This window comes from Mus caroli, unplaced genomic scaffold (genome assembly GCF_978045245.1).
Source record: "Mus caroli unplaced genomic scaffold, Mus_caroli_1 scaffold_4, whole genome shotgun sequence".
Lineage (NCBI taxonomy): Eukaryota > Metazoa > Chordata > Mammalia > Rodentia > Muridae > Mus > Mus caroli.
The window spans coordinates 118,468,387-118,483,799 of NW_028227259.1; the positions used below are offsets into that span (position 1 = coordinate 118,468,387).

The 15,413-nt window shown below is 46.7% G+C and overlaps 1 protein-coding gene across 1 annotated transcript in view; it reads left to right on the forward strand.

Moving 5' to 3' along the window:
• Positions 1-15,413, forward strand: part of Myo1h (myosin IH) — a 73,735-nt gene that overhangs the window by 18,955 nt on the left and 39,367 nt on the right. The window contains exons 2-5 of the mRNA XM_085837046.1: positions 7,605-7,766; positions 10,201-10,316; positions 12,391-12,589; positions 13,386-13,466. Coding sequence (XP_085693172.1) covers positions 7,605-7,766; positions 10,201-10,316; positions 12,391-12,589; positions 13,386-13,466 — 558 coding nt within the window. The remainder of the gene's footprint in view (positions 1-7,604; positions 7,767-10,200; positions 10,317-12,390; positions 12,590-13,385; positions 13,467-15,413) is intronic.

The window sequence follows — 15,413 nt, forward strand, 5'->3', positions numbered from 1 at the left end:
ACACATAAAAATAAATAAATAGTTTTAATCTGCACTTGAAAATAGTAGCTTTAAAAAAAAACAAATAGTTTTATGAAGCTCCCATCAATGTGAAATGGAAATCACCTCTCTGTGGCATTCCTGTCAACAGGGTCATGAGAGCCTCACCACGACATGATCATGTTTCCCCTGCTCTTGGGAGCCTGCCAGAGCACAAACCCACTGGGTCACCGAGTGACTGTTAGAGAAGCTGGCAGGCCGGTCAAGGGGCCACACCCATCTGTGTTCCCTGGGCTAATGGTGGAGCCTCTCTTTTCTGCCTCTTCCCCAGCACTTGGACTTTTCTGATGTGTTACATTGTTGCCACCTTGGTGAGGAGGAGGAGGAGGAGGAGGAGGAGGAGAAGGAGGAGTCGTCTCTCATTGTGCTTCCCATGTGAATTTGCCTCTTAACAAACAGGCTCACTGTAGAAGGCTTAGGAGTTTCAGGTGCTCATGCACACTAGGGTCCCAGGACGGCTCAGCGGGTAGAAGTGTTTAATGGGTAAGTCTTACAAACCTGAGTTCCGTCCCTGGAACCCACAGTGGAAGGAAAAAATTGACTCCAAAGGGCTATCTACTGACTTCCACATGCAGGCTGTGGTCTCTCACTCATGATGATGGTGGTAGTGATGCTGCTGATGCTGCTGATGCTGCTGATGCTGCTGATGCTGCTGATGCTGGTGGGGGGGGATGATTTATGGTTAAATGTGCATTTAGTGGCCACTCCAACCACAGACATCAATTATCTCAAGGGAATTGAAAACACAGAACTGTGTTCTGCCTGGTGTAGTATGTCTGGAGAACAAAGAACTGATTAAAACCCAAAGTGTTGGGCCTGGAGAGATGCTTTGCGTTTAAGAGCAATGGCTATTCTTGCAGAGGACCTGGTTTCAATCCCCAGCAACCACATAGCAGTTCACAGCCCCCTGTAACCCCAGCTCCAGGGGATCCAATGCCCTCTTTTGACCTCCGTGGGTGCCAGGCACATGTGTGGTCCACAGACATGTCTACAGACAAATCATTCATACACATAAAATAACAAATAAAAATATCTCATAAAATCCAAACTGTTGCCGGCATGGTGATAAATTTATGGAATCCTAAGCCTTCAGGAGGCTGAGGCAGGGAGACTGCTAACTTAGGACCAGCTTTGCTATATTTTGAGACACTGTCTTAGAGAGAGAGAGAGAGAGACCGAGAGAGAGAGAGACAGAGAGAGAGAGAAAGAGAGAGAGAGGGAGAGGGGGGAGAGAGAGAGAAAGAGGGAGAGAGAAAGAGGGAGAGAGAGGGAGATAGAGGGAGGGAGAGAGAGAGAGAGAGAGAGAGAGAGAGAGAGAGAGAGAGAGAGAGAGAGAGGGGGAGAGAGAGAACTAATTAACCACACCTCAGTGGGTTAAAAAATGTGAGGATAAAAAGAGAAGGCGTGGGAGGTTGTAGGCAATAGGATCATGATACATTGTGTATGAAGTCAAAGGATACATTTCAAATACTCCTTAAGAAACCCAAGTGTTCAATAATTGCCTTGGTAACAGGGTTGATACTGGTTTTGTCTTTTGTTTTTGTTTTTTGTTTTTCGAGACAGGGTTTCTCTGTGTAGCCCTGGCTGTTCTGGAACTCACTTTGTAGACCAGGCTGGCCTCGAACTCAAAAATCCGCCTGCCTCTGCCTCCCGAGTGCTGGGATTAAAGGCGTGAGCCACCATGCCCAACTAATACTGATTTTTAAGACTATTGTATATATAGCATGGGACGAAGCCAGTGAGAAATTTCTTGGGTCATTAATCTAGAATTTAAGTTAGGGAGGTAGGGGAGGAGTTTCAAGACTGGTATGATGAATGGCAAGAACCTTGGAAACTGACTTAACAAGTCCACAGTGTGTGCATGTACACATGCGCGTGCAAATGTGTATGTGCAGATATGTGTGCAAGTGCCCCAGTCTCTGGCATCATCTACCTACCCTCCTAATGAGAAACCCAAATCAAGATCAGGTTCATAAGTCAAGTAAGATAAGCTTGAAATATCCCATGTCCCTACTCCTCCCTCCTCCCTCCCTCCTCCCTCCTCCCTCCCTCTCCTCCTCCTATTTATTTTATTTTGTATATGATGAGTACTTTACCTTCACATGTGTCTATTCATCACATGTGTGCCTGGTGGCCACGGAAGTCAGAAGAGGACGTCACATCCCCTGGAGCTGGTCGTGAGCTACCAAGTGGAGGCTGGGACCTCAACCTGGGTCCTCTGCCAGAGCAGTGGGTGCTCCTAACCCCTGAACTATAGCTCCTCGGCAACTGGGGAAGCTTTTGAAGACCAGTGAGCTGTGTCAAAGGATCCAGGATCCACTTAGGAGAATCCCAGGAGTGAAAACTAGGTTAAGTTGAATGTCAGTGAGGACTGTTAACTTAAGAGAAGAAACACACCAGATATCCATGGCCTGTGATAACCATGGAGCTCATGGCTGACTCTGGGTTGGCCCCATGCGGACTCACCCAAACCCCGAAGGTGTCTGCCTGCCTTCCCGTACTGCACTGTGTGGTGGCTGCACACTCAATGGGGAAGTTTCTCCTCCTAGGAAGTGTTCATCTGGGGCTTGGAGGGTCGGCTCTGCGGTTAAGAGCACTTGCTGCTCTTCCAGAGGACTTGAGTTCGGTTCTCAGTGCCCATCAGCTCTTCTTTGGGTTCTGATTTCAAAAGACCAATTGAAAAACCAATTGACCAAAAGAGAGCAAGGAAGAGCAGAGATTGGGTTCCTCTGGCTCTAGTGAGCTAGTATAGGGAGACATCTGCTGGCCAATTTTATTATTGTTTTTGTTTTCTTCTTAACTTTTTTGCTATAGAAACTTTTTTTTTTTTAAATCATGCAAACAGGATAGCATCCCCGAAACAGCCCCACTTGCCACCGAGTTTCTATGTGTGCTTCCATCTCTCCCCCATCCCCCAAACTCCCTCAGTTTTATGGCTCCATCTCCTAAGACTCGATCAGGCACACTCAGGCTGAAAGCCACACACGTTAGCGACGTGTCTGATTCACAGCTCTATCGAGCACAGAAAGTTTCCATGGCCGCGCAGATGTCCTTCCCCTGGAAGCCCCCACCAGGCGACAATTGTTCTGAGTGTCCGCTGTAGATTAGCTCTGCTTGCCCCAGACAGTCACACAAATGCAGTCGCACGGGTGCACGCTCTTTTGTATCTGGGTGCTTTCACAATGTCCGCGAGGGTCTTCCACGCTCTCTCGAACCCTTTACTCCGCTTTTATCGCCATGTTCGGTCTTCGGTGCAAATGGGCTGCATCCATTCTTCGGTTGATGGGTCTTTGGACTGCTTCCAGTTCCAGGCCATTCTAAATGAAGCTGTGTGGCGGCTGAACTTGGTGTTCCGGCCTTTTGTGGACCTGGGTTTACATTGCCCTTGTGTAAACACTTAGGGGTGGAAGCATTGATCAAAGGCTAGAGATGTGGCTGACTTCATTAGAAACTGCCAAGCTTCCTCTCCTACAAACGGCGCACATGGATTCCGTGGCATTGGTCTTCACCTGATCTCCTCTGGTGGAATCATTTGGGGTTTGGGGTTGCATCTCCCAGTGGCCTTGAACACTGTATGTTGAGTATTTATTTATCTGTTTCCCTTTGGAATAACACTTGTTTGGGTCTTTTGCCCATTTTTAAATGATTTTTTTTTCTTATTACTGAGCTATGGTGTTCGCTCCTCCCCCACACCCCTGTGTGTGCATCCATAAAGCTATAGTCCTCCTCTGTGGCTCCCCCCCCCCATTGTCTTGCTATTTGTAATTGGGTCTGGGTGAGATGTTTCTGGATGCTTGGGCTTTTATTTAAGGAACTGAAATAAAGGCCAACATATATTCATGAAAGAACACACAAACTTTATTTAAAGGAAAGAGCTAGACAGCTCAGAAAGAAAATACACTGTGGTAGAGCACACTCTTTTTTTTTTTTTTTTCAATGACACTGATGAACTTTATTGGGGAAACTATAACAAAGTTCATCCTAAACTCTAGAGCACACTCTTAACCAGCACGTGAGAGACAGAAGCAGGTGGATCTGTATGAGGTGGAGGCCAGCCTGGTCTACATATTGAGTTCTAGGCTAGCCAAGGCTACACAGAAAAAGTGATTGACAGCAGGTCACGGAAATGGGGCACTTAGGCCCAGGTTATTGCTTAAACTGCATTTACTGAAAGGAGTTTGATTTTTAGAAACAGCATAGTTCTCTGCTTTAAAGTGTTTGCTCTGTGTAGTGTGTGTGTGTGTGAATCTGAATGAATATATATGTGTTTGCATATGTGTGTGTGGTATGTGTGTGTGAATAGGCGTGTTTGCATGTTTGTATATGTGTGCACGTGTGAGTGTGTATGTGTGTGTGCTTGCAGGCTTGTGTGTATATGTGCGTGAGTGTTTGTATATTTGTGTGTGTTCACGTGTGAGTGTATATGTGTGGTTGCATGTTTGTATGTTTGTGAATGTGTGTGTGTGCATGTATGTGTGTATGTGTTTGCATGTTTGTGTGTGAATCTGTGTGAGTGTGCATGTGTTTGCATGTTTGTGTGTGTGTGTATGTGTGTGTGCTTGCATGCTTGTGTGTATATGTGAGTGTACACATGTGAGTGTATATGTGTGGTTGCATGTTTCTATGTGTGTGTATGTGTGTTTGTGTGTTTGTGTGTGTGTAGACCAAAGAACTACTTGTGGGCTTGGTTCTCTTGTACTGTGTGGGGCCCAGGAACCAAATTCAGATCATCAGGCTTGGTGATGTACATGGATGAGGAAGGCCTTTGCTCACTGTTCATGTTCCTCCAAAGAGTGCATCGAATTTCAATCACATGCACGCCCGACTGTTCATATGAAATGAACCAGGGATTCTCCCTAAAGTTCTCTTGAAGGACACAGTTTGCCTCATTGCATGCACACCAAGCCACTGCAGGAAGGGGGCGGTGTCCCCTACTCTCACACCAGACACTGCTGGAATGTGACTGAATAGAATCTAAGTTTAATGGCCGTTAGGAGGAGAGACATGCCCCATCGTTCAGAGGTGGAGTGTGTGTGCATAGTGCCTGCAGATCAGGGCCCCAGGCTGCCAAATGCATCATTAGGAGAGAGCTGTGTGCATAGCCCAAACCAAGCAGAGTCCGAGGCTGCCGCACTATTCCCTATGCCCTCTGCTTCTCCTCGAGGCCGGGTTCCTCAGTGAATCCGAATCTAGCCATTTTCTCCGTGCCTGAGTTTTTAGCTGGGTCTCATACTTGTGCAGTCTCTGAACTGTAGGGAGATGCTATCCCAGGGACAGCTCCTTCATAGCTGTAGTCTTTAGTATTTCTTTAATTCTGAGATGCTTTGTCGATTAAGCTTAATTCCTGTCTTTTCTTTAACTCTTATCTCTTCCCAGGTCTCGTCTGAGAACTCTCTCTACCTTCCTCTGGCTGAAAGACTCTGTTTTCATTTATTTTTAATAGAGTTATTGATTTTAAACTCATAGACCTATGAGTGCCTCAATTTACAGATTGCATGTCTGGCTAAACACTACATGTATGTGTGTGCACATAATATAAGCCGAGGGCTAAGATGCGGGGCTGCCATTCCTTGAAATAATCTCCCATTTCCTCTCATGCGTGTCCTTGTACTTTACAAAAACAAAACCAAACTAACTTAATTTTTTTTTTTTTTTATTATTTAGTTTTAAGTTGTGTGTGAGGTGCCCTTGGAGGCCAGAAGGGTGGCAAAGATGCTGGGAACTGAAATCACAGCAGGCTATCCTAACTGTTGAGCGGCCACCAACCCTTGAACAGTCACTTCAGGGTGACTGTGTGAGTCTCCATCTTTGTTGTTCTTCATAAGAGTGTCTGCTACTGGAGGACCTTAACAAGGTCTGTTCTGCAGTCAAGAACACTCTCCCTGAAGTTAGCATGGTGTTTATTCTCTTACCACTAGAGGGCGCCAGAGGCCCGTTGTAATGACCTGGAGCTGCTCTTCCTTGTTCATTGTTTTTTTGTTTTGTTTTGGTTGGTTGGTTGGTTGGTTTTTTTCAAGACAGGGTTTTTCTGTGTAGCCCTGGCTGTCCTGGAACTCACCCTGTAGACCAGGCTGGCCTCGAACTCGGAAACCCGCCTGCCTCTGCCTCCCAAGTGCTGGGATTAAAGGCCACCACTACACAACTTCCTTGTTCCTTGTTAACCTCTGGATTTTCTTTGTTTCTGGCTGTACGGAGGAGGTGCACAAGTAAGATGCCATCTGACTGTGACATGATTCCCTTGTCCGCTGTCTGGCCAGCAAACCCCAGGAACCTGCTGCCCTCCACTTCCCAAGTGTGAGACTGTGTATACACCATCATGCTAGCTTCTCTGCATGAGTTCTGGGGTTCACACTCTGATCTCCATAGTTGCATGACGAGCATCTTACCAACTGAAATATCTCTCGGTTCCCAGGCTGCTTTCTCCACCGATTCTGCCTTTTAGCAGATCTTGCCCATGGTTTATAACAACCCTGTTTCCTCATCGACCTCAGCAGAACAGGATTAGAATTTACTATGGATGAGACACCAAGAACCTTTAAGAAGTGTCTCACACAATAGGTGCTGGGTTTCTGTCAGCTGTCATTGCTGTCTACACACACATGCAATACACACACACACACATGCAATAGATATACACACACTACACACACAGTAGACACACACATATACACACATACACACATAAATACATATCACATATACATACACACCCATAAATAGATACACACAGATACATACAATATACACATATAAATACATACACACAACACTTATATACATATAGATAAATATATACATATATATATACAATATACACACAACACACACATATATGCATATAAATATATAAACACACAATATACACACACAATACATATATACACACATAAATTCATATACACATATACATACAGAATATACACATACACATAAATTCATATACATATGTACATATATAAGATACACATATATATACACATATAAATATATATACAATATATAGACATATACACAATACACATATAACATACATATCCATAGAAGTACATATATACATACACAACACATGCATATACATATATAAAAATACATACACACTCACATATATGTCATGTGGTATTGAATGGTAGATATGATCTGAGAAATGTACCATCATTCAGTTTTGTTACTATAAAGGCATTATAGACTGATACATGGTATGCAGGCCTGGACTCCATGGCTTGTTATCCACACGTATTTATATACATGTGTGTACACAGTGCACACGCATTGGCTACATACCCAGATAGGGTGTTATCGTAATGAATGCTGTGGTCAGTCTTGACACAACGGTGAGTATTTGTGAATCCAAACATACCTAAGCATGGAACAAGCATGATAAAAACACCAGCAGAAGGATGTGCTTGGAATATCTTGGCGTCAGCTTCACCTCAGCTTATTCTCAGGGTTTAAGCATCTCTGTTTCCTGGCGGGCGCCAGATCCACAAAGGACGGTTCTGGATAAATAAACTACCGAGGACATTTCTGGTAATGTGACCTGCTGAGGACTGCTCTGTTCCCCACAGAAAGAAGAAGTGAGGCGGAAACACATCCGCCTGCACATGGAAGGGGCGCTCACCGCCAGGGACAAGGTTGGAGTGCAGGACTTTGTGCTATTGGATGCTTACACCAGCGAGTCCGCCTTCCTGGAGAATCTTCGCAAGCGTTTCCGAGAGAACCTCATCTATGTACAGTAGCCGTTACCCAGTTGCCTTTACTGTCTGTCTGTCTGTCCCCCTCGGTGCACAGCATGGACCACCTGGCAGGACCGCACCACTGACATAGCCACAAAGGGCCTGTAGGGGGCGCACTCAGCCGAGACAGACATGAGCCACAGGGGAGAGATGATACTCCCTCATTTTCCTAGCTTGAGAATACAGGAACAGACCAAGGTTTCGGGCAGCCGCTGCTGCTCTGCCTTCTTCTGAGGCTGATTCCTCCTGGTGTAACTGTTCTTTGCTGAGTGGCAGGATGACAGTCAGTTCCTCAGTTTAGCGTCATTACAAGAAGAAAGCAGCATCTTCCAGGAGCCACCCTAGGTGGTCCAGATCAGGCGCTGGCTCACACTGGCTGTCTTGGGTCAAGAGGCTGCCTCGCAGCCAATCCCCACAGACAGGAACAGTTTTAAAACCAAGTCTGGAGGAGAGACACAGTCCCAGCATCTTTGAGCGAAATCTGGGACAGGGGGATTCTTTAAAGGAATCTTTTGGAACAAGGGGGATAGATGCCTGACAAGGACTGTAACAGATCACTTCTATACCGCTAAGTCTTCAAGGACCAAGAAAACAGCTTTTTACTAAAAGATTGCTTTTGTCCTGCCTGGTATGCACAGGACTTTAGGTTCTCTAGCAGAAACAAAAATATTTATCTTATAATGAGAAATAGATATATATGTTTATATATTAATATATAATCACAATAATAAAATAACATATTATTGTACATACTCAGATATTATATATAATATATATATATCGTAATTCAATGTGTTGAATCCAAGGTTATTAGAAAAAATAATTCTTTGGGTTTTTCTTCTTTTTTTTTTCCTTTGGTTTTTCGAGACAAGGTTTCTCTGTATAGCTCTGGCTATCCTGGAACTCACTCTGTAGACCAGGCTGGCCTTGAACTCAGAAATCCACCTGCCTCTGCCTCCTAAGTGCTAGGATTAAAGGTGTGCACCACCACTGCCCGGCAGAAAAAATTTTCTTTTCTTTTCTTTTTTTTTTTTAAGATTTATTTATTTATTATTTGTAAGTACACTGTAGCTGTCTTCAGACACTCCAGAAGAGGGAGTCAGATCTCGTTACAGATAGTTGTGAGCCACCACATGGCCGTTGGGATCTGAACTCAGGACCTCTGAAAGAGCAGTCGGGTGTTCTTACCTGCTGAGCCATCTCACCAGCCCAGAAAAAAAAATTTTTTTAATTATATGTTCTATCCACTGACTTTCAGAATTATCACCCTTAATTGTAAAAATGAAACAAAGTTTCTAGCAAAGTGTAAATGACACAGAATAACAGTTTCATCAGGGTTAGACCAAAAGTCACCAGTTTCAGTGCGGAAACTTCAGGGACACTTTTGGACATCAAGGTCATTGATCGCATTGATTAAAGGAATGGAGTTTTGGGGGGGGTTGTTTTTTCATGTTTTTGAATCAAAACACTCCTCTCTGTCCAGGCCTCCAGCTGATTTTTGTCCTAGTGACTAGAGACATTGGTAGGAACAATTTGAGCACTCATGATAGAGACTTCTGCCCCTCTGTGGGGTGAAGCAGCAAATTCAGAATCTGAAAACACCCCATGTATTTTCAAAGGGACCCGCATATTTCTGTTTGACATTAAGACCTTAGACGCTCTGTTTATGATTGCTTTCCAAGAGTAGCAGTCCCTGCTTCGTCAGTGGTAGATGGAAGATGAACAGTGGAAGCCTGGAGAAGTGTTGGGGTGGGCTTGTGTGGGGTTCTAGAGCGCAGGTAAGCAAGCTTGCCCTCGAGTTCAGCCAGGGCTCATGGAGAGGACTGTGGAGCATTAACTGGGACCCTGCACTCCACCTAGGGACATTCATTCATGAGATAGTAGCAGGCTCCTCCTCTTTTCACCGGAGAAAGCACATCCCCTCGCCCATTGTGTTCAAAATGAAATGTCCACTCCTGCCGGCTGAGGCCATGTGGCCAGCCAGCGTCTTCTCTCTGCCTTTCCCTTCTCCCAGTTCCTCATGCCCGTGGCCTCTAGCTGCACTGGCTGAGGGCTGTCAGCCTTCCCTCTGGACCCTTCATCCTAAAGCTCACTTCCTGGGCATGACTGGCTCTTCATCCTTCAAGCTTCTGTGCAGATGTCCATTCCTCAAAGGAAACCTGCAAACAAACTAATGCAGCCTTCCTGATTGTTGCCCTCTGCACACCTCTGAATGGCTTTCTAACACAGTCTTGTGCCTAAGCTGCCTGTCTGCTCCCACCCCACCCCCAACCCCCAACCCCTGCACACAAGCTTCCTCTCAGCAGAGTGCACACATCCGACATTTGTTGGATCACATCCCCAACCGGCAGTCAGGGCCTGGGGGTCAGAGTGTGGGACACTACTTGTACCCTCAGTTCCTCACATATGACATTGTCCCTTCCTTCAGACATACATCGGGACACTGCTTGTGTCTGTGAACCCGTACCAGGAGCTGGGAATCTATACTGCCAGCCAGATGGAACTTTACCAAGGAGTCAACTTCTTTGAACTACCACCACACGTGTAAGTAGCTTCTCCAGGGTCAGGTCCAATTTCTGTTTTTCTCATTCTGTATTTTTCCTTCTTCCATTCTTCTTCATACCATCCAGTCTGCCCACCCACCCACTCAACCAACCATCCATCCACCCACCCACCCATCCACCCATCCATCCATCCATCCATCTATCATTCATCCATCCATCCATCCACCCATCCACCTATTCACCCATCCACCCATCCACCCATCCCTCCACCCATCCATCCACCCATCCATCCACCATTCATCCATCCATCCACCATTCATCCATCCACCCACCCACCCATCCACCCATCCATCCACCCATCCATCCACCCACTCATCCATCCATCCATCTATCATTCATCCATCCATCCATCCACCCATCCACCTATCCACCCATCCACCCATCCACCATTCATCCATCCACCCACCCATCCATCCATCCATCCATCCATCCACCATCCATCCATCCACCCATCCACCCATCCACCATTCATCCATCCATCCATCCATCCACCCATCCATCCATCCATCCACCCATCCATCCATCCATCCATCCATCCACCCACCCACCCATCCATCCATCCATCCATCCATCCATCCATCCATCCACCCACCCATCCATCCATCCACCCATCCATCCATCCATCCACCCACCCACCCACCCACTCAACCAACCAACCATCTATCCATCCTCTTACCTCCATTATTGATTGCCTTAGGTTCTGCACTCTTGCATGTCAAAGCAGCGGATAATGTTAGCGGGTCGCTTTTGCATCTCAGCCTAAGTGGACAAGAGGAGGGCTCTTTGTGGAACCTCAGAAATCCATGTGGCTAGAGAGCAATCTCCTCTGAGATGTGGCTGCTGTGGTGCCACCTACTGGTGACAGCATGTCACTGCAGCTAAGGACCCCTGAGCATTGCCTAGTCTGCACACTGCTTTTGCTGAGCCTGGAGTTTTAGCTGAGACTGTGGGTCTGTTCTGCCCTCATCTATCTTTCTGCACACTGTGCTTTTGCTGAGCCTTGTGCTTCACTAGGCTGTGGACTTGTGGCTCTGTTCTGGCCTCATCTGTCTTGGAGGCAAAGCCATTCTTCTTAAAGCCTCTATAGATTTTTTTCCCTCTCTCATCAGCACTGGGAATTGTTCCACTACTGAACCCTGAGCTCACCAGCTCTCAGGAGAGCGTTGTGTTTGGATGATGAGCCTGAGAATAAAATGCTTCTGGTAGCTTCACCTCATGCACAAGGGGAGATTTGTTTCCCCTGCACCCTAGGTGTTGAGAAAAAGAGAAACCAGTATTTTACCATTCATAGAGCCATTGAATACTCGGACAAGATGCTGTGTCTGTGTACACGGAATAGAATGTCCCACAAGGATGTAATTGAGCATCTGGCTTATTCTCAGAAGAAATGTAAATGTATTTAAAAAATAAATTTGGTGGGGTTTTATTGCAGCTCGGTAGTAGGTTGTGTTTTGTGTTTAAGATGCATAAAGCCTTAGGAGCCAATCGCTAGGAGCAAATCAATTAGGCTGTCTTAGTTACTCTCTGTTGTTGTGCTCAGATACAAAAGCAGCTTAGGGGAGAAAGGATCTATCCTGGCTGACAGCTGAAGGGCAGAGTCCACCACAGTGGAGAGTTAAGGAGGCAGCTGGTCACACCGCACCCATAGCCAGGAGGCAGGGAGTGCTGAAGGTTCCCTGCTGCTCTGCTCTCTGTCTCCAGTCACACGGTCCAAGATCCCGGGCAGGAAATGGGGCCTGTGGTTGGCCAACCTTCTTCTCACCTTAGTCTCCACAGGCAGCCCCATCTCCCGCGAGTGTGATTCTAGAGTCTGTCAAGTTCCACCAACCACCACATGGCTAGATTTGAAAAACACGTCCTTTGCTTTTAACTTGTGTTACTAAGTCTGTCAGCTAATATTCTTGGTACCAGGTCACTCAGGCAATCCCAGAGGAGCCACTCTAGCCATGGTTTCCCGGAGGCAGGGGATTCTGTCTCTTTGCCCAGTAGGTATTAGAGTCAGGGCGAGCAAGCAGCATGGAGAAGCAGCGTGCTTCTGTCCGCTCCTTCCCCAGCTACGCCATCGCCGACAATGCCTATCGCATGATGTGCTCAGAGCTCAACAACCACTTCATCCTCATTTCTGGAGAGAGCGGAGCTGGGAAGACAGAGGCCTCCAAGAAGATCCTCCAGTACTTCGCGGTGACCTGTCCGATGACCGAGTCGCTCCAAATAGCCCGAGACAGGCTGCTGCTCTCCATTCCAGTCCTGGAGGTGAGTGGCTTCCAGGAAGCCCCCCCCCCCCAAGGAAAAGCAGTCTCCTGCCCAGGTATAGCAGGAAAACTAAGCATGTGACTACCAAGGACAGGAGCTTCACGGGCATTGTCACAGCGAGGGATATGACCGCAGAGGCAGGCTTGGATGTAATCCAGCAGGCTTCAGCCAAGCCCTTGGACACAGAGCCCAAGCTCCCAGATCAGGAATGTGTCTGTTCAGAGTACCGGACTCTTCAGAGCTCTTGGGGATCTAGTGGGATGAACAGCACTAGAACGGGGGTCACGGGGGATTAGTAAGCTGTAAAGCACACGGGACTTGTACTTCCCTGGAATCAGAATCATCTGGGTTGTCGCTTCTACTGTGACAATGTGTCAATTTGCTGACTGATCCAGAACAAGTCACTGTCTCCCATGTGGCTGCCCCATCTGTAGGAGATACCCAGGCTGGGGGGGTGGGGTGAGTTGCAATTGGCCCTTGGGTGTGAGGAGAAGGTGGGGTGATAAGCTGTCAGTCACAGGGCACTGAGGGTCACATACCCTTCTGGATCATTTCTAATAGATCCATCCTTCAGAGGTTCTAGAGAGGTCTCGTCCTTGCTTTTCCTGTGCCCAAATATGGCATTAGGATTGTATCTTCTGAACTTAATGACTATTTTTTTTTTTAGAAGACAATGTGTGGCTTCCCTCCCTAGCTCCTCCTACTGTCCTCCATGAGCATGTCATTTGGGGGTGGGGGCAGGGACTTGCCAAGCATAGTGAGCCAAAGTGAATCTGTGTGGCATTTGTGTTCACAGGCTTTCGGAAATGCCAAGACCCTCCGTAACGACAACTCCAGCAGATTTGGGAAGTACATGGACATACAGTTCGACTTCCAGGTATGCTGAAATCCCCATGTATGCTCTAGGGAACCCCATTAAGGCAACCCACAGAAGGGCGTTATTGACCCAAACAGTGGGAAAAACACAGGTCAGGATAATTTGTTAAATTGTATGTGTGTGTGTGTGTGTGTGTGTGTGTGTGCTCAAGCCTGCAAGTGCATACGGCTGCATTCATGAGCATGTAGCGTGACACCGTCGTGGAGGTCACAGGACAATTTCTGGTGTCCCCACCTTCCACCTTGTTTGAGACATGGTCTCCTTTCAGAATTGTGTGTGTCAGGCTACCTGGCCTGTGAGCTCCTTGGGAATCACTACTTCCCATCCCATTGAAAGAGTGCTGGAGCCGGGCGTGGTGGCGCATGCCTTTAATCCCAGCACTCGGGAGGCAGAGGCAGGCGGATTTCTGAGTTCGAGGCCAGCCTGGTCTACAAAGTGAGTTCCAGGACAGCCAGGGCTATACAGAGAAACCCTGCCTCGAAAAACCTAAAAAAAAAAAAAAAAAAAAAGAAAGAGTGCTGGAACTACAGACATGGGCTGAGAATCCCAGCCCAGGCTCTTACACTGGAGAGCACTTTGCCTCTGAGCCAGTTACCATAGTTCTGCCTCTTGATGGTCAAAAATGACATCTGAGAATGCTGGGTGTGGGTGGAGACATGGATGGCTAGGAACCCACACCCATTAGGACCCATTAGAAAATGACCATTGTGCTGGGCAGTGGTGGTGCACGCCTTTAATCCCAGCACTTTGGGAGGCAGAGGCAGGTGGATTTCTGAGTTTGAGGACAGCCATGTCTACAGAGTGAGTTCCAGGACAGCCAGGGCTACAAAGAGAAACCCTGTCTCAGAAAACCAATAAAAGAAAAAAAAAAAAAGGAAAGAAAGAAAGAAAGAAAATGACCATTGCTCTAACATAGACTCCTGTATACTAAAGCTGTGCCCATGTTATCAAGAGTACATCCAAGCATTGTGGCACACTATCCCAACACATAGGAGGCTGAGGCAGGATAGCCATGGATTTGAGCCAGCCTGGGCTACATCGAGTTAAGGGATCTGCTTCAAAGCCTGAGGCTCTAAGTTTGATCACTGAGACCCACGTGGTAGGAGAGAACCCACTCCTGAAAGTTGTCCTCTCACCTCCACACAAGTTCTGTGGCGTGAGCATGCTTCCCCCCTACCCCCCCAGATATAATTTTTTAAAGGTGGACAGCTTTGTCTACAGCAAATAGGTTTCCTTAATGTATCATGCTGACTGTGGAAAGCCAAGATGTAACATATACTATGCAATGGTAATTATAGATACAATGTAGTTATATACACTGTAGCCCAGATGGGCCTGGAACTCACTACAAAGTCCAGGCTGGCTTCAAATTCTTGGCTATTCTCCTGCCTCAGCCTCCTGAATGCTGGGTTCTGTGCCACAGAACACTGGGTTATGTAACAACAACTTTACTACACAGGAGCCTATGTTAGAGCAATGGTCATTTTCTAATGGGCTCACCGTGAACCAGAGAACCTAAATGTGTGGGGTCCTAACCATCCACGTCTCCACCCACACCCAGCATTGTCAGCTGTGATTCTTGACCATCAAGAGGTAGAACTGTGGTAACTTATTGAGGCCTTTAGATAACTATGGAATTGAGGGGCTGGGGAGATGGCTCAGTGGATAAAGTCCCTTGTTGCTCTGCCTGATGTCCAGAGTTCAATCCCCACATAAGCCACATGTTGGGAGGGGGGATCTTCCTCCTGCACATGACTGATCCTCTGACCTACACACCCAACTGAGGAACATGCGCCTTCCCCCTCCCAACACATACACAGCTATACAAATGTGATTAAAATATCTAATTTTTAAAAATCTGTATCTATATATGTGAGTGTGTGCCACACAGCTGTGTCTGAAGACAGTGACAGTGTACTCATATACATAAAATAAAATTTAAAAAAA